Source organism: Cryptotermes secundus, unplaced genomic scaffold (genome assembly GCF_002891405.2).
Source record: "Cryptotermes secundus unplaced genomic scaffold, Csec_1.0 scaffold836, whole genome shotgun sequence".
NCBI lineage: Eukaryota > Metazoa > Arthropoda > Insecta > Blattodea > Kalotermitidae > Cryptotermes > Cryptotermes secundus.
Window position 1 is genome coordinate 1308801 of NW_019729223.1, and position 20350 is coordinate 1329150.

Here is a 20350-nt window from a genome sequence, read left to right on the forward strand (position 1 = left end):
AATCCGTTTTTAACTTGAGGAGTAAGGTATTCTGGGTTTCGACGCCATGTGCTTCGAATGAAACCTGACGTTTTGGAGTAACATATCGCCTCATGGCCGTGCCATAGCTGAAGCGGTTAGTCGGTGGCTTCCCACCGCGGCGGCCCGGGTTCGATCACGGGTCTGGTGAAGTGGGATTTGTGGTGGACAAAGTGGCGCTGGGGCAGGTTTTTTCCGAGTACTTCGGTTTCCCTTGCCAATCTTCATTCCACCAATTGCTCCACAATCACTCTTACCTATCATCTGGGGCTTGTACAATAGGCCAGAAGTGGCCGCAGTACAAGGGACTTAGTCTCACCCCACTAGCAATAAAAAAAAACATATCGTCAAGGAAAAAGGCAGCAGCAGAAGTAGAGAACAGGCCGAACCAGAAAAACATGTTGGTTCCAACTGCATCTTCACCACTTACATTTAAATTACGTTTAGCAGGATTCGGAGTAACTCAGTCGGTATACTGACGGGCGACGGGTCTGGACGACCTGTATTTGATTAGAGCACTTAAAGATTTTTCTCTTTTCCACAGCGCCCAGACAGATTCTGGGGCCCACCTGTCCAACAGGTACCAGGGGCTCTTTTCCCGGTGATAAAGTGCCAAGGGCGTGAAGCTGGCAACTCCATCTAGTGCCGAGGTCAAGAAAGGTGGAGCTATACCTATACTTCCCCCATATTTCTTCATTGCATAGTGCTTAACTAATTAAGCACTGGGACAAATTTACCTTTTTTTAACGCCCAAAGCAAATACAACAGAATCCGAGACACAGTGCGTTCTGTTCAGTGTTAGTTATTAAGTACAAATGCAGAGGGACTTGGCGCGGTAGACCGGTGTGAATCCGACTGTAATCCGGAAGAGTGTCTGCCGCCAATATCAGGCAAGAAGAAGGATCCGGGTGCAGGTAGGCGCCCTTGGAGGGCCGGGTCTACATCGCTTCAGATTTATCGCATTACATCCGTGTGCTGTCTACTCGTACTTTCTCTTGCTAAATCTCAAGCAGTCCAGAAAAGCAGACAAGATTTCAGGTTCTCACAGTGGTAACTATAAACAGTTATATATTCTGGGATATAACATCGTGTAGTTCTTTGAAAGTCAGAAGAAGTTTTCGAGGAACATGTCGCCTCTATCTTCAGGTTCGAAGTAGAAGCCAAGAAACACACCAGCATAAAAGCTGTTTGCCATATATTTTCACTCTGGTTTCTTGCTCGGTTTATTCTTAGACCCTGAAGATGGAGGTAAAATGTTCCTCTGACACTTCGGTTAATTTTCAATGGACTACGCTGCGTTATATCCCAAAGGGCCGAACTCTTTATCTTACCTCTAGTTCGCACATTGTATAATGACTACATGGGAGATCTGTGGTCTAAATGTGTACGATTTTTGAGATCTGAAAATCTGTGAAGATGGCATATTAATATAAATACTGACATTTGGACATCTTCCAACGTCATACTTTAATCCAAAACAACGTTTCGAAGATTGTTCTCTGCCTCCGTCCTCAGGTAAAGGACATAATCAGTTAGATTCAACCGATAGAGTTAGCCCCTTCCCCCAGACACCAGAGCCAACACAAGGCACGAAATGTAAACCAAATACAACATAAACAATCTGCATTTAACATTTAACGATGGGTGATGTCCAAAAGTCAATAATTTTAAGGTCTTTGGTCAGACGCTAGCCAGATAAAAGAGGAATTTTTCTACAAACCTCTTTTAATTCTTATGCTATTTAACTATAATCTTTCAATTTAAACTTTAAAGATTGAAACGCTAAGATCATGAATAATGGATAACCAAGGATTTGTAAGGAAACTGTTTCAAGAAACGGCGTCCCGACGCCCACTTGGAGATATTCTATTATTTCAGGTATCGAACTACTACAAGAATTCATGCAGATTATAAACCCGAGAGCTTAAACTTAGTGCAGGCTTACTGATATATTAAATGCCATAATTACACGTGGTCTTAAATATGTAAACGTGAATATCCAAGCATTACTCTCCTTGTAACTTCAATGAACTGACAGAAATCAGCAAACAACTTTTAAAGTAGGGAGCTTAGTCAGTATATCGACGGGTCACGGACTGGACGACCAGGGTCCCATTCACATCAGCGGAAAGAAATTTTTCTCTACTCCGCAACGTCCAGACCGGCTCTGGCGCCCATTCAGCCTCCTATTAAATGGGTACCGGGGTAGAGCGGCCGGAGCGTGAAGCTGACCACTCACCTCCATCTAGTGCTAATGTTAAGAACAGTGGAGCTACACCTCCACTCCCCATACGTCTTCATGGCATGGCGCTTAATAAATTAAACTCAGGGACACCTTTAGAGTCGCCCAGTTTTAACATTACTGATTTTAGGCTTTCACGGTGGTTAATTGATGTTAATTCCGTTCTTGGGTCGTTACAGCGTGCGGATGTGGACGGTGTTGCCGACGTTTAGGAGACATATGCCCTCTACAATTTCAGAGTCGAAATGTGTAAACACAACTTACACGTTCCGACTCTGAAGATGGAGACAGACTGTACTTCAGAGACGTCGGCAAACACCGCACACATCGCAAGGTGCACCAACTTAAGAACAGAACTAACATCAACAAAGCTCAGAATGCACAGAGCAAAAGATTTCCAAATTTTTATTTTATGATTTTCAAAGTGGTAAACGTGCATATTATTGTCTTTTGGGTCTATGGACTGTGTAGGAGTTAAAATAGCGCAGTCGGTATAACAACTGGCTAAGGACTGGACGACCGAGGGGTCGGAGTTCGAGTACCGGTAGGGTCAAGAATCTTCCCTTCTCCATGTCGCCCAGACCGGTTCTGGGACCCACCCAACTTCCTGTCCAATGGTTTCCGGAAGCTATTTCCCCGAGGGTAAAGCAGCATTGGCGTGAAGCTGCCCACTCACCTCCAAATAATGCCCAGGTCAAGAAAATATGGACCTATACAACCACTCCCCCATACGTCTTCATGGTGTAGTGCTTAACTAGTTAAGTACAGGGGTAACTTCCTACCTACGGAACGCGTAGCCTGGCACCATCGTTTCAGACAGACATACTGCCACCATATTCTAGGCAGAAGTACCCTGAAGATGGAGGCTTTATCATCCTTTTAAACGCTGCTACCTACTTAACGGACTGCACGAGACTGTAAGCAAGAAGCCTCACCGCAAGTTTTACTTAGTCTCTGAGATGCAATATTTTGATAAACCCAGCTTTATTGCTCAGCATTGGGGAGCCAAGGACACCTCACAGAAACACGTTCTTCCCTCCCTTTCACTTCATCTTTCGCCATGATTAAACTGGGCCTGTTCTTGGTAGTCCCGGATGTCTCCTCTTGTTCTGGTGGCAATTAAAATAGTTTTATTCTTTTGCTACTTTCCGCCTTCCATTCTTTGCAAATTTGCATTTCTTTTTCGTATTAAATACTTTTTTTTTTCCTTGGCACCACAGTCCCAGTGGGCCTAGGCCTACCTCCATGAATTTCTCCGTTCACTTCGGTTTTTCTAGATCTTACACATTCGGTAGGATTCCTTGGGCGGGTGATCAGCTCGTCGCAAGGCCTCTACTTGTACACAAACACAGAAAAACGCACACACAAAAACTAAACATCCATGCCCTGAGTGCGATTCGAACCCACGATCCCGGTTTCCAAGCGAGCGAAGAGAGTATTAAATACTTTACTAATTTCTATTTAACATAGACGCTTTGCTTCTCGTGCTCAGTATCCAAACAGAGCGGCCTGTATTGAAAAAGAAAATAGATTTTTAAACTCTTTTAAACGCGTTTTTCTTTCAGGAAAATAACAACAGCTGACGACACACAGATTACCGGTGGGAGATCCACTTACTGGCAGGATTAATGTTGCCCGTAACCAGCCTGTACAGCGCTCTATCGGCGCACTTCTTTACCATTATCTCATGCAACAACACTGAGATTATATTGCAGAGACAGAAAAAAAAAACATGTCGAAGGTATAATAATCAAATTTCTGTTTGTCGTGATTTTTTAGTATTATTTTAGGTTTCCATTTGACTGACTCTTAACTACATAAATATTATGCATTTCCTCATGCTCGTGGCTCCACTGACGATGCTCCAATGACAAGATGGTTAGTAAATAAAGAATTTGAATAAAAATTTGGAAGGAATGTCCGTGACCTAATCTCAGGTACTATCAAACCATCCATCAGGATGAACCGAGGGAAACCACGAAAAATCTAAGCCATAATACCCGGTATACGGACCGAGTAGTGAACTCGGGACCGTCTTAATAAGGAACAGGAGCGCTGTCTACATACTTGACCACGTCGTTTGGCAGATTATCATGTCACTCAGTCAGTAATATGATGACTAATTGAATTAACCTCAGAAGGAATAAAGAAACCCACGAAACCTTCGTTCACCAACCTCATCAACAAAAGCCCGAAACCTTCCCCGGGATGTGCTTAACACGTGTATGGGAATTGAATACCGGAAATTCGGCACAAAATGAAACTGAGTATTCAGCTTCACGCTCCGGCCGCTTAACTCCCGGAAGGAAAGCCACTGGTACTGGCTACGGAATGGGAAACCGGAGTTCAATTCTTGGCAGAGGCAAGAAATTTTTCTCTTCCCCCCAGCATCGAAACCGTCTATGGAGCCCACCCAGCCTCCTATACAATGGGTAACGGGGGCTCTTCCCCCGGGGTAAAGCGACCGAAGCGTGAAGATGACCACTCACTTCCATCCAGTTCCGATGTCAAGAATATCTTCTACGACATAACACCGTGTAGTACACTGAAAATCAACAGACGTTTCGGAGGAAAATTTCGCCTCCATTTACAGGTTAGAAGAATAAGCCAAGCAAAGAAACTAGTGTGAAAGTATGTGGCATGCAGTCTCCGAGAAGAGAGAACTCTTAATAACGACCACTAGGAGAGCCTCAAATCCTATGAATCTAACCAAATTTGCATGTGAACTGAAGAAAACCAAGAAAATCCTGGAACAAGATAGACAACATTGGGACCCGCCCTAAGGCCTCCAAATGCAAAGCAGGAAGAGACCATGAGACGTCTTTCAGAATCACCTGCCCGGGGGCTCGACCCAAGGGCATCCCTAATGAGGGGCAGAGACTTATTCGATTAAAAGACAGGTGTTTTATTTTACATAACGCATACGTGTGTAACTCGTGTTTACTTACGGAAATCGGTCTAATAATATGCTTCTACGTCAAGGAGAGCAAGGCTACTCCGTTGACGAGGTCAGCCATGTCCTTACTGGAGGATCACACAATTGAGATCCGGTATTATGCAACACCACTCCGCCACGGTCAATGTTACATACTGGTCCGCGTGTTCCTATTTCGGCGCTCGCTTGCCGACACGCGTTTGGTTCAAGGATCCCCAATGACGCTGGCTGCGGGCAAAACGACCATATGTTTTATATTCATAAGCATATACATATACACGATTTAAATCTGGGCCTCTACCAAAGGAAAAGAAAGTTACAAAATCGCGATTCCAAAGTACCCCTAATGGGTTGTAATATCAAGATTTTTTTTTATTTTCTTAGGATGGGCTGAGACTTATTTCTTTATTGCTATTGGGGTGGGACTAAGTCCCTTGTACTGCGGCCACTTCTGGTCTGTTGTACCAGCCCCAGATGACAGGTGAGGGTGAATGTGGAGCAACTGGTGGAATGAAGATTGGCAGGGGAAACCGAAGTACTCGGAGAAAACCTGCCCCAGTGCCACCTTGTCCACCACAAATCCCACTTGACCAGACCCAGGATCGAACCCGGGCCGCCGCGGTTGGGGTGAGACTTAAGTGCGTCGGCCAGTAATTGGCCTTTTTTACCAGTCCCAGACGATAGATGATGAGCGTGGAGTATCCATTGGAATGAGAATTGGCAGGGGAAATTGAAGTATTTGGAGGAAACATGTTCTAGTGCCACTTTGTCCACCACAAATCCCAAATGAGCTGACCTGGACTCGAACTCGGGCTGCCGCGGTTGGAAGGCGGCCACTAACCGTCTGAGCTATAGCACGGTCCCTGTAATACCTAATACTGATTCACCGGAAGAGTTGTTCTGTGGAAACTGCCGAGAGATGGGAATTGCCAAATTCTCTCATCGAATGTAAATGTACTAGGCCTATACTGAGGCCACGGAGAGAAGTTCCATTAATCAATTCTCGCCTACCCACCTACCGCTCCCAACGTGTCCCTCGAGCTGTTAAGCACCCCACTAAAACGTACTTCCTTATATCCCCTTCGAGCTGTCTAGCCATTCTGTTCAGAGGAATTTAGATGTGATAACCTTCACTAGCTTGCCCCTTTCTTCTGTAGGTCTCTTCCTTGGCTTTTCGGCCCTGAAGATGGAGGCAATATGTTGCTCCTAAACGTCAGACTGCCTCAGAACTACATGGCGTTACACCCCAGAAGAACATAGTTTTCATATTCACCGTCGTTATGGCCTCACATTGAACAAAGGCTGAGTGTGTTTCAGAAGAGGAAACTGAGGAAAATATTTCGACAAACTCTGGAAGAAGCACAAGGAGACTGCGATAAAACCGATATTAATAAGATGATGAAATCAAGGACAATGAAACGAGCGACAATGCAGTGTTACGCATGACACGAGAAATGAATATAAAATCTTAGTTTGAAATGCAGTTCAAAATCATGGCATAAAGAGAGTTAACAGATCCTTTGAAAATGTGACACATTTCAGATATATGGGAATGACTGTAACAAATCGATACCTGATTCAGGAGGAAATTAAGAGGAGACTGAACTCGGGTAATGTTTGCTACCATTCAGTCCAGAACCTTTTGTCTTCTCGTCTGCTGTCTAAAAACATAAAAAATCGAAAATGTAAAACTACGTATAATTTTGCCTGTGGTCCTGTATGGGTGTGAAACTTGGTCTCTGACATTGAGGGAGGAACATAGACTGAGGGTGTTTGAGAACAGGGTGTTGAGGAGAATATTTGGACCAAAGAGGGATGAAGTGACAGGAGGTTGGAGAAAACTGAATAATGAGGAGTTTCATAACTTGTACTCTTCGCTAAATATAATTACAATTATCCAATGAAGGATTTGATGGGCAGGGCATGTAGAACAAATGGAGACGAGGAATGCGTGTAGGTCATTGGATGGAAAGTCAGAAAGAAAGAGACCACTAGGAAGACCAAGACGTAATTGGGTGGTCAATATTAAAAGGGATCTTAGGGAAATAGGATGCGGTGGTGTGGACTGGATTGAGCTGGCTCAAAATCGGGGCCAATGGAGGGCTCTTGTGAACACGGTAATGAACCTTCGGGTTCCAAAAAATATTGTGAAGTTCTTGAGCAGCTGAACAACTCGCGGCTTCTCAAGAAGGGTTCAGCTTCAGGAAGTCAGTCTGAAGAGCTGAATGGTAAAACCATTTGTAAGACCTAGGAGTAGATGGGAGGACAACACTAAAACTGGGTCATAAACTACAGCATTAAATGGACTCGCTTCATTCTTAAAAGGACTGAGAACGAGCTTTTTTGAGCACGCTAATGAACCATAGGGGAATTTCTTTACTACTTGAGCGACTGTTAACTTCTCAAGGATCACTTTACAACATGAAGTTAGAAACAGTCAAGTCAGTCAGCAGATGTTATAAGTTTACGAGGTAAGTACGTTTCAATCCGTTACGAGTAAGGGTTATATAAGAGACAGCTAGGCGTTGCGCTCGTATATATGCTCGGAAGCTCTCGTTACCCTGGCTCTTAACAGTTTTATGGTGGCAATGAATCACTAAAATAATTATTCTTATGACTGGATAATGGGTGAGTTGCATAAAAACAGATCTTACTATTAACTTGCCATTGTAGCTGCCTTTGCAACCACTTAAATACACTGCACAGAGAAAGTTTGTTTCAAACACAAGATCTGTACACTCCCTACCAATCTGTCTTGACTCCTTGTCTTCACCAGATTTGCTGTAGGAAAAGGCATTTGAAAACATTGATAAAAAAAACATTACTCTTAAAAGGATAATTAAATTAATGGGTGGAAGCTCGAATTTAAGCCGGAAAATATACAAAATCCAGTATAATTCCCGCTAAAAATTCTACGGAAAGCATTTTCATTTGTCTATACACTGCACTTCTACGGTTAACACTTGCCGTGCTACATAGTGCGTTATTTAAAATGTTTGCTCGAGGTCGGAGTCTTCTGTGAGAGCAAGGATATATACATATTGTGACGGAATAATCCATTGTTAGGCAACGGCTTAGTAAAAACTGCCTAAAAGTCGAAATAGTGGAGCCAGAGCGGACGTCCATTGCTGAGCAACGGACCGGAAATCACGTTCCTGCTACAACGAATAGCAACGAAAGAGTCGTTGCCAGGCAGCAAGTTGCTAAATACGATATTCCCGTGACAACAAGCAGAATAACAGAGGACACTTAATTGTCTTACATGGTGACTTATATTCGGGCCGCGTGGCAGTTATATAAAAGGGAGTTCATTCATGCATTCAAGGCACTGAGAGATTCTTCATAGAGAAACGTCGTTCAGAAGGAGTTCAATGTGTGAGCTGTTATAATTGACTGTAATTGTAAAGAAGTGTGAATAACCCCAATCATCAAATCCAGAACCCATTATTATTAGTCACGACCACCTCGAATACGTGACAATGTAAAAAGTTGTTCCTGAAACTCTTCATGAAGACGTATGGGAGAGTGGAGTGAACTACCGATATGGTTCCATACCAGTGCAAAAAAGCAAAGCAAACAATCCCTGTAACAGGCCGTGGAGGCCCATAGGGTTGTGAGACGTTGAAGGTCCCGCTTTATCTAGACAATCGGCTGAAAGATGGCGGTAAGGTTGTCAGCCTTACGCGCCGGCCGCGCTTTACTCCCCAGGAAAAGTATTTAATTAATTCCTGGTACTCATTTCTGTTAGAGGCTGAGTCGACCGCAGGGCCATAGTGCGGCTGGAAGGATTAGGTCAACTGAAAAAAAAAAATCCAATGACCTCATCGGGACTTGAACCCGTCACCTTCCGGCTTGTAGCATAGTGCCTCAACCAACTACGCTACCGCGTGCCCCCCATATTAGTCCAACGTGTCATATTATATACTAACTGATAAAATTTTGCCTCCAGTTGGTATTAGTTCAATAACTATACGCATTCCTATATATAACTGCCTGACGATGGTCTTATACGACCGAAACATGTAGCAGGAATAAAAATATTAATTATAAAACATTAAAAGCTAGTATATTTGTTGTGTTGATGATTAACCTAATTCCTATATATATCTGGAACACACAACAGGATGCAACAAATGGAGATAGTCCTGGAGATGCGTTGGGGCAGGAAGAGTTCATGGCATATTTCACGCGACAATACGTGTGATGTAACGGAGGAAAACCAAAGGCTATCTCGATAAACAGTATCAGCCGAACAAGAATAATGCCACCACAATACTCAGCATGCCTGCAAAGTTGTGAAGATTACTTTTGCTTGCTCGTAATGTAACGATTTAAATTCTAATCCAAATTCTTTATAATTCTAACGATGATGGTCATGTGGACAGGAGATAAATTACATTTAGTGTTGCCAAAATTTGATACTGTATTCAAAATTTAAAATCTTCGACAACCAAATCCATGGGGCAGCTGGCCTTCCCAGATTGTCATCACAATACCGTTATGGTCTTCACGAACCAAACAGCAAAACTTCGTGACGTTGAAATGCAGAATAAAGAAAGAAACTAGAGCCGTGAAATCAAGATGTCGTTGATGGTTTCTGATTGGAGCACGGGGCATCGGGTTCTCGTTGTTCCGTCTTCAGGTATATGACAGAGATTTAATGAAGTGCCAAAGAAGACAAAATTGATATTGCAACAGCCCCAAAAACAAATATGCGAACCTCTCAAGAGAAAGGCTTGCTGTGGGACTCATGGACTCTGACCTCTCATGTCTGATGTTGCTCTAGTTTTGATGATGTTTCTTTGTCGTGAGGAGTTTCCTTATAGGGAAGGGGGAGTCTAAAGGAGGCGGGGGTGTAGATAATCTTACGGGCTCAGTAAATCATCGGCAGGCCGTGAGATAGAGGCGTCGAAGGGGGGGAACAGATAGCTTGGGGCAACGGGGCAAAGGGGTCACATAAAAGCGAAGTCTGAAATGCGGGAGGGAGAAGGTTCCGCAGACGTCTGAGTTTTGTACAAAGAGAAAGGCATGACGCCCTCATCACTGCGCCAACCATCCCAGGCAATTATTTATTTCAAAAAGAAGGTCGCTCATGCCGAGAAAGATGTGTCTGCGCAAGAAAAAGAAGAAGAAGAAGAAGAAAAGGGGAGAAGAATGACATTAAAAGTAACCAACTGCATGACGTTTTGTCTGTTGGCAACTTCCATGTTCCAATTAGCTGGAGAATGTGCACTTGCTTATATGTTATTCTTCTTCTTCGTCAACTTTCATGTACAAGGCCCTTGGGCAGCTTTCGATATAAAATACATTCAGAAACTATGAATCTTGGAATATGATAGGATTCCCTGGGAGTAAGACAATTCCATTCGATGATCTCTGCCTGGGAAGTACAAAACAACAAAGAAACGGGGGCATACATGCATACCTTGGGTAGAATTACATCCCACGAACTCTGTGTTCCATTCTTAGAGTCACTACATGCCTTTACAACTATACAGTCGAAGGATGAAACTTGGATACATGAAGGTGCTTGCGGTTTGATGGAATTACTTTGTTAAAGCCTGTAAGACTCGGGGAAAGAGCAGCTTAGGAAAAACCATGGTAGAGATCGTAAGAAACCGTAACAGACAACACGGCCCGACAACCTAATGGCATGATGACGGAGCCCGAAATAAAGTTAACTATCCTCATGGAGCTCAGCCCTTCTTGAGATGTTGCCAATTGTGCAGCTACTCAAGAATTTCCCAGCATTTTATGGAACCTACAGGTTCATTACCGTGTCCACAAGAACCCTCTACTGGTCCCTATCCTGAGCCAGATCAATCCAACCCATCCCATCCTACATCTCTAAGATTCATCTTAATATTACTCACCCACCTACGGCTTTGTCTTTCTAGTAGTCTCTTTCCTTCTGACTTTCTCACCAATATCCTATATACTCGTACATTCCTCTTCTCCGCCTTTAATGCTACATGCCCTGCCCATCGCATCCTCCTTGTCTTGATCATTCTAATTTTACTTGGAGAAGTGATCAAGTTATGAAACTCCTCATTATGCAGTTTGGAGCTGATGTTGATTGTGTAATGCAAGCTGATATATTCGGAGTTAAGTAAGCCTAATATTTGTGAACTGCCTTCACGGACAGAAACACAACATGGAACACTCAACAGGTTAAAGAAAGCCACGATTTATGCTAAGGCTCTTCCACGGGACCTAGCAACGATAGGACACTCCCCTCCATACATTCTTATCTCGGCACGCGCTTATATTTTCTAGCCATTAGAAGTCTAGAGGGAAGTTATACTATTAATCCGAAACGAGATCCCACTCTTTAACAATAGGATAAAAATGACTATAATAAAACATTCTGAGAAATCGAGTCATTTTTCTTGGCCCATCATGTACGTGTATGTCTTTGTAATCAGATTAACTGTCAGAACGATAAGCAAGATACAACAACCATATGGTCTCATCAAGGAGCAATCCTCTTATGCAGACCTCGGAAGATTATGTGAACGTATCAATACTATTGACCCAAATAAACACGGCGTTGACCAAATATAAAGAATTACTTGTGTTCCCGTAGCAGTCTGCCTCCATGGGAGGTTCCAAGCGTGCAGCATGATAAATCGTTTCCTGGTCGTTCTGCCGTCTCTTTCTTTCTTTCTTCCATTCCGCCTTAGTCTGATTTCAAGAGTCCAATATTATTAATATAAGGCTTAACTAACTATACCTGGAAGGTCCAATATAATATCCGAATATTATATTTAAGCATCCTGTTGCACTTTATACGATATATGATATAACTCCGTCCTAAGTGCAAACTATATGTATAGGTCTTTCGTTTTGTTCTTCTTTATACACTACATGTTTCGGCCCCAAACGGCCATCATCAGGTGTATACACTCACGTATCTGTTACATTGCACTTATTTATAACGTTTAAAATTAAAAAGCATAGATCTTTCTGATTAGCACTTATAAAATCTTCGGTTCTAATTTGAAATCCTTTAAAATTTTTTTCTAAATTTAAATTTTTAAAAATGTCAGGGTTACTCGCCCTATGTCTATAGTGCTGCAGCGGCTTCTTCTTGTTTCTAGTATTGTATAGGTGTTATTCTGTGTAGTCTTCTTGTGTGCGTGCCGATACTTATCTTTACTACGTGTAAATGTCATCATAGTGAGGGCTTTCCGTAAAACAAATCCACAATAATAAAATCCACTGTTCCGTACCATCCGGTCTAGAAAGCCGAGATTAACGGCCGTGGGGATTCGTTGCGCTGACCACGCGACATCCTCTATCCGCTAAAGTTGGCACTAACTTCGCCGACAAGCGGCGGTCGCTCGGTCGGTATAGTTCGCTTGCGGACTAAAACCACGGATTTTGTTTTGTATTTTCTTCATAGTTTTGGGGAGCAAGTAACTTATTTTGTATTTTCAGACAATAATTTCCAAGTCCTTAAAGTTTTATTTATTCTCTCCAGAGGAGGGGCGGACTGACACGTTGAAACAGACGCGATTACGTTGCTCTTTCCAAATATTTCTTTCATAAAAATTTGCTCATCTCATCTCATCTGATACTTTGTAACCTCTTAAAACTGATTCATCACTGTTAACATGGAACGTAACAGGCAAAGGCCGATCACAGTGGCCGCGCGGTATGATGCATGAACTGTCTTCGCCCGTTCCAACGCTGGGATCGTGGATTCGAATCCCACTCGAGGCATGGATGTCTGTGTGCGTTTGTTCTATGTTTTTGTTGTTCTGTGTGCAGGTAGCGGCCTTACGTCGGACTGATCCCCCCATCAAAGGAGTCCTATCTACTGTGCAAAAAGATTAAGAAACTGAAAAATCGGCCAAGTCCCAAGAAAGGGCTGTAGAGATGAATGAAGGAACAGCCAAAGAATAAGTGGTCTCGGGATCTACATAGCTTTGTCTATGAAATACGATTCAATATAAAATACAGCTATTTTCTATAGGCCATTTATAAATAATTATTACGTGTTTTGCTTTAGTAGAAATTATGCCAATATGATAAGGTACATGTAAAGTTGTCTCTGTGTTTAATTAATTAGGCACTACGTAATGAAGGCTTATGGGGGAGTGAAGGTATACCTCCATCATTCTTGGCCTCGGCACTAGATGAGGGTCAGAGGTCGACTTCACGCCCCAGCCTCTTTACCTCTTTACCCATTTTATAGGAGACTACTAGACCATAGATTCTCTCCGAACGGTGTGGACTAAAGAGATATCTCTTGCCATATCGTGAAACGAAGCCTGGCCGTCCAGCACATAGCCCATCTCTAGACTAACATGGTTATATGTAAATATTCATACTTGACAGATGATTATCATTAGGTTTTCCAATAATGCACTATCGCCTCTAGCACTCCTCAGCCGTTGTAGACACAAAACAAGAGCTGGTGCATAGAGGAGTCAGCACAAAACAAGTACTTTGAACATCATCCAAGCAGACGCTCTGGGAATTAGAACGCATGCACTTCAACTACTTCCGCAAAGAAATCTTTTTGTGTACCGAATTCAGATGTCTGCAGTCCATTACGAAGATCTGTCTGCACATGCCACTCCTCCTGCCATTACTGGAAACGCGGTGTGGAAAGCATTGCCTGAGGCGTCTTCGTGCATAACAATAACAGTCAATCTCCTTACAAATTTCGGTTCAATGGATTAGCCTAAATACAGATCAGGTGTCTCTAATAGACTGCTTCTGGAAAGAAATTAACCTTCGATTTCTGGATCGACTTCTAAGTAACTAGGGCTGATTCTTTTCTAAAAGAGCCTCTCCTTTATATATATATATATTCCTGGATTCTCTCAGTTGTTGGAATTATTTTCTATAATTTAAATTTAATGACAAATGATTATGATTTAATGACATTTTCCTCCCACCCAACCTCCTATCCATTGGCTACGGCGGGAGATTTCACCGGTGATAAAGCGACTGGGGTGTGAAGCTGATCAATCACCTCCATCCTATGCCGAGGTCAATAATGGTGGAGCTATATCTCCATTCCCTCATACGCCTTCATGGCATAGTGCTTAATTACTTAAGCACAGGAGCAACTTCACCTTATGATAGAACAGGCTGCACATTTTAAAATCTTTATTGCAGGAACTTCAGAAACTGAAATAGTTCTTTCTGGTTTATGAAAACCGGAGAAAATACTTAAAAAAAAACAGATTTACGCTCTAGAGAAATTTTAATGTACACATATTAGTCGTACGGAGTACTCACTTCTTATCGATGTGCATAAATTTCATGTCCATCGAGTGGATAGAGGTGAACACATTGGTGGCACCCTGGACCACGCACTCTCTCGTTTCCGGCATGGCAACCGGGGTGCACGTGGCCAGGAACACTGGCTCGTTGCGGCTACACAGTGGCAGGAAGGACAAGTAGTGACCCTGCACTAAGACCACCTGCAAGACATAAAGGAAAATGGAGGCAATTCACTCTCTCATCCCAGAGGTCCAGAGATAACCGCACATACAAAGTCTTCCTTAAAAGTTTACAGTAATGAAAAACTCTATCTTCTGGGATAAAATATCGTGTAGTACATTGAAAGACAATCGAGCTTTCAGAGGATCTCTGCTTGCTACCTGCTTCAGGCTGGCTTCTTGCTTGGCTTGTTCTTCGATCATGGAGGAAATACGTCCTTCCCAAATTTCGGTTGGCTTTCAACGGACTACATGGCGTTATATTCCAGAAGATAGAACTGCAGATGTTCAGAAGATTCACCCCCAATTTTATGTTCAGAAGCTCATGTGTTCTCAGCATCTGATTCAGATGCCCAGTGCAAGAAGTGGGCAAGACGGCCTTCCGTCATATTCCTCTCAGTCAGTGCCTTACTCTTACATAACACACAATAAATTTCTACCTACTATACACAAGCTATACTCAGTCACAGAATTATCTACTTTATGGACTACAAACGTTAATCAGCTCGACCATAAAAGCAAGTTATCGGACCCTGTCTTTAGAAAATTTGTTACAGCTCACACATTAAACACTGACAACTAATGAAAGCTAAGGAAACAAAAAATATTCCACTACAAACCGTATACTGAAGACAGCAAAACAAAACAACAAATCATCACTGATCGTGTATTTGTAAGATTTGACGTTCTCACATAGGCGCCTATGAAGACAGTCTTCTGGGATGTTAAGTCACGTAACAGGTGAACATTTACCAGACTACCCTGCTTCAAATCCAAGAATACAGTAATCTTGAAAATACATTCATATTCTGTCCTTTTTAACTTTTATGACCAGGAAATTTCCTGGTACTCATTTCTGTTAGAGACTGAATCGACCCCAGGACCATAGTTTAGTTGGAAGGACTAGGTCAATTGAAACAAAGCCAATGACCTCATCGGGAATCCAACCCGGCTTGTAGCATGGAGCCCCAAGCAGCTATGCTACCGCGTGTTCCCTTCCATACACAGTGCATTCCATTTAAAAAGAGAGATGTTTTTGTAAGAAGTGGTTACATGCATCGATTATTCTAAAGTATTACGAACCTGAAGATAACTATTTATTCGTAGTTGAAACATGTAGTTGTTACTTTGTTATATTATTACAAAGAGCATGTGACTGTTGTGTAAAGCATACCATATTCAGTGAGTACCACATACAAAATTATGAGGCACCAAAAGAAAAGGATTCTCAAAGAAACTAGCGGCCTCAACAGGTCTCCCAGTCACTGGAATGTAGGGGCCTAAGTGCAGAAAATCCGAGGATGCGAAACAGTAACGAGATGAGTCCATGCCTGTTTTCTTGTCTTCATGATAAAGCAGTCTCCGAGACAGAGTCCGGTTTCTAAACAGCAGCAACCCAGCTGATATACATCTGCTTCATTTTCTCTGTGTTTCAGTGATAAATCCCACCTCGACTCTTTGGTTTGCATTCAGCCTCATTTCCATGTGAGGGATATCTTTTCTTTTTTGTTCGTGTTGTCCCCACGCAAGAAAAGCGTGGGCGAGCACAAAGGACGGACCCGTATATCACCTCAAGAGCCGTTGCTATGGCAACATCTGACGCAAAAAAGTGCATTCCAAACAGATGAAGAAGATATAACCAGGCGAGTTTTGCAGACAAGCGAATTGAGAAATCTAAACTGCCTATGCAGACATAAATTGTTTTCTTTTTGTAATTTATTTGGAAGTTCCACTTGTTTGTGTTGAGCGGAATATTTACTTTTCTATTTTGAGTAATGCGCAAATGTACAAACCGAGGTTCGCACGCCAATTTCAAAGTATCTGCGTAAATGTACTATATGTGACCTGAGATAAGTAAAACCTATTCCGACATGTTTAAAGTTACACTAAACGACTGGGGAGTCAAGTTGACGAGTCGCCTCATCTACTGCCAAGATTGCGTGGTGCTGCATTTCCACTCCCCTTGAAGTCACATCGAGCGGGAGTTAACTAAACAAAGCGACAACTTAATATTTTAGGCTTCGATGAATGTTTTAGAGCTTAAAATATAATGTTGTCCCTGTTCTTAATTAACCGCCGCAAAAATTACGATTTAAACGGAGCCAGGATAGCGACGGTTAAGGCCGCGCCATAGCTCAAGCGGTTAGTCGCTGTCTTCCCACCGCGGCGGCCCGGGTTCGACCCGGGTCTGGTCAAGTGGGATTTGTGGTGGACAAAGTGGCGCTGGGGCGAGTTTTCTCAGAGTACTTCGATTTCCCCTGCCAATCTTCATTCCACCAAATTCTTCATCATCATCATAATCATACGGGGCAGGCTACAATAGGCCAATCAGTGGCCGCCGTGCCGAGTGGACCCAACTGGACTCCACCCCCACTAAGCGAATTAAAATAAAAAGCGACAGCTATGGGCTAGAAGGCTGAGGGGTCGAAGTCCGATTCTTGGCGAAGGCAAGAGATTCATCTCTTCTCCACAGTATCTAGACCGGCCCGGGTTCAATTTCCGGCAAAGAAACATTTTCTCTTCTCCATGACGTACAGACCGGCTGTGGGGCCCACCCAACCTCCTATCCAATGGATAATGGGGGCTCTTTCCCTGGAGGTAAAGCGGCAGGGGCGTTAAGGTGACCATTCACCTTCATCTAGTGCCGATGTCAAAAATAGCGGAGCTCTACCTCCATTCTCCCATACGTCTTCATGGCATAGTGCTTAACTAGTTAAGCATAGGGAAAACTTTGCCTTATCTTACAAGGGGCTTTATCCCCAGGGGTAAAGGGGTAGGGGTGTGAAGCTGACCATTCACATTCATCCAGCGCCGAGGCTGAAGAAAGCGTGGAGCTATATCTCCACTCTCCTATGCGTCTTCGTGGCCTGGTACTTAGAAAAAAAAATACTTTTACCCCCTTCTTGCCTTTCAAAAAATGTGTTTCATAACGCTCAAATAAGAACTTGCTTGCAGGTTTGGCAATAAACATTTCCTATGGTTTTAGCAAAACAAAATATTTCCTCAGAAAGCGCAATGAGGAGACGCATACTTAAAACTTAAGTCAAAGAAAAGGCGTTTGAACAAGTCGGTTAGATAATTCAAGATGCAGCCGCTTACTGTGTGCATGTTTATCAAGTAACCGAACTCATTAAATGTCTGCGAAAATCTCAATTTTTACGGCTTACATTTTCACACTTTTCCCCCCTTCCATCTCATAAAATTGTCTGAATGCTCAGGGAAGCCCAAAACACAATATGCTACAGTCAAATTAATATTTATCTAATTCATAATCACGTATCCAAGTCGAGACTATTATTATGTCCGGCCTTCAAGCACAGGATCGAATGAGCAACGGGCGTTTACTCTTATTAGAATTAAAGGTGTGTGGAGTGTGAGTCTAGATATCTTGCTGTCACTGAGGTTCAAGACTGAACAGACCTCAAAAAGGTACATGCCCTGTGTATGCTTCTTTGCAACATTATCCCAGCTATGGTTTCGTCTTCCGAGTGACCTCATCCTTTCAGTTTTTCATACTAAAATATTGTAACGTCGATGACCAGAGCGTTGCTAGGTAACGGCTTGTAGCATAATGTCTCAACCAACTACGCAACCGCGTGCCCCAATCAGAATTTCAATAAAGTGGAAACATTACTGTATATAATATTTATATCCGAAACTGACGGTCAGACACAAGTGGGATTCTGAAGAAAGGATCTCGTTACTTCGGGATCTCAGGAACTAGACGCTACTATTTACGCGTCTGCTCACGCATTTCCATGAAGAGATATACTTAATGCCACTGGGGTGTAACACTTTAACACTAACAGCTGAGATTTCCTTGGCCACCAAGAAAGGAATTCTAATGAAGGACGCAGTGAAATTCTGATTATATTATAGACGAGATTCTGTAGATAAATTTGTACATAGGCTCAAACAACACGTCGTTCCTTTTCTTCATGCCCCTGTACTTCACTTCAGATTACATACATTGCAACCTAAACAACGCGTTTGCACTCATCGACTCTATTTCTGGCATGCGGCCAGTGCCAACCCACAATGAGAGGCGCTGAGGAGAGCAAAGGACATGCGCTGTGTGACTGTGACTGTGACTTACGTGTCCCCTTGATATTGCTGGACATGCGACATAATGATATGTACGTAATGTATTTTCCTCGCATATACAAAGGGATCCAGAAGGAAAGAGACCACTGGGAAGACCAAGGAGTAGGTGGATGGACAATATTAAAATGGATCTTAGAGAGATAGGATGGGATGGTATGGATTGGATTGATTTGGCTCAGGATAGGGGCCGGTGGAGGGCTCTTGTGAACACGGTAATGAACCTTCGGGTTCCATAAAATGCTGGAAAATTCTTGAGTAGCTGAAGATTTGGCTTCTCCTCAAGAAGGGCGCAGCTCCATAAGTAAGTAACTATACAAAGGGATTATTTCTTTCGTATGTCTGTCTGTCAACTTTAGCGGATAGAGGGTGTCGCGTGGTCAGCGCAACGAATCCCCACGGCCGTTAATTTTGGCACTAACTTTGCCGAAAAGCGGCGGTTGCTTGGTCGGTATAGTTCGCTTACGGACTAAAACCACGGAGATTTTATGTCTGTCTGTCCATTTGATTCTATTCCGATTTTCATGAGGCACGGTATTAATGTTATACCATGTTTTGTCTTGAAAAAAGAAACTTCATCATTCTTGCATTACCCAATTGTTGTGCTAGAGATTAAGCTCCTAACAAAAGGACCAAGGATGTTACAATGTCCTGCTTGGTTAGGGCTACCTTATACCTCAGGGAGAGGTGATAAGTGACTATGGAGCAATGATGGAATGACGATTAGCAAGGAAAATCGAAGCGGATATGAAAAAAATATGTTCAAGTACCATTTAATAAACCATGAATCTCATATGAGACCACACGTGAAGTGAACCCGTGGTTCCGCGGTGAGAAACCAGCGGCTAGTCACCTGATATATGGCACGGTCTGTTTTTGACCATCGTCATAAAAGACGGGCACAATTTTTGGAGGTGACTGATTCTTAGATTATTTAACGAATCTGTTTCAACATACCACCTCCAACTTCAGGGTCGAAGAATTAGACTTGCAAGAAGCCAGCAAAATCATGGCACTTCTTTCAGTGGCCTTAGCATAGACAATATTTGTTGCGGGGAATTTCTATAGCATTTTTGGGCCGTATAAATAGCTGTATTTGATACCTATGTAATATATAAAAAGAAACTATTAAATTCCTTCTTGTAGACTTTGGTATTGCAGTGTTAAACGTTGCTCCACTACCACAGATTTTAGCTGAAACTCATTCTTGACATACCTAGTCACCTCAATAAAAACCGCAGCACACAAACGAACTATCAAACCACATATTCAACAAGACAACATAAATTTGAGAGGCTAAACTGTTAACATGTGCATCAGGCTCTGTACTATGGAGTTAAATTTCACTTTCTCGCCTACATTAAAAAAAAAAAAAGTTTCTAGAGCAATAAATGACTACTAGGTGACGTCACGTAGTGGTTTCTGTGTTAATGAAGACGTGATAATAATCTTCCACATATACACATGTCAAGTAGCACGTCACACAGCGGGGATCGAAGTCAGGCCTTTAAGAAGCAGACGCTAATTAACAAGCTCTGGAAACGCTACGTAGGCAGAGTGACAACGAGAAGACTTACGGCCGAGATTTAAGCTGCA

General features: G+C 42.7%; 1 protein-coding gene across 2 annotated transcripts in view; it reads right to left on the bottom strand.

The window, feature by feature from the left end:
* The window catches only part of LOC111865566, a 566968-nt gene that overhangs the window by 46597 nt on the left and 500021 nt on the right, over nucleotides 1–20350 (bottom strand). For both annotated transcript variants that reach the window (XM_023853714.2, XM_033751867.1), the window contains exon 6: nucleotides 14451–14635. In XM_023853714.2, coding sequence (XP_023709482.1) covers nucleotides 14451–14635 — 185 coding nt within the window. The remainder of the gene's footprint in view (nucleotides 1–14450; nucleotides 14636–20350) is intronic.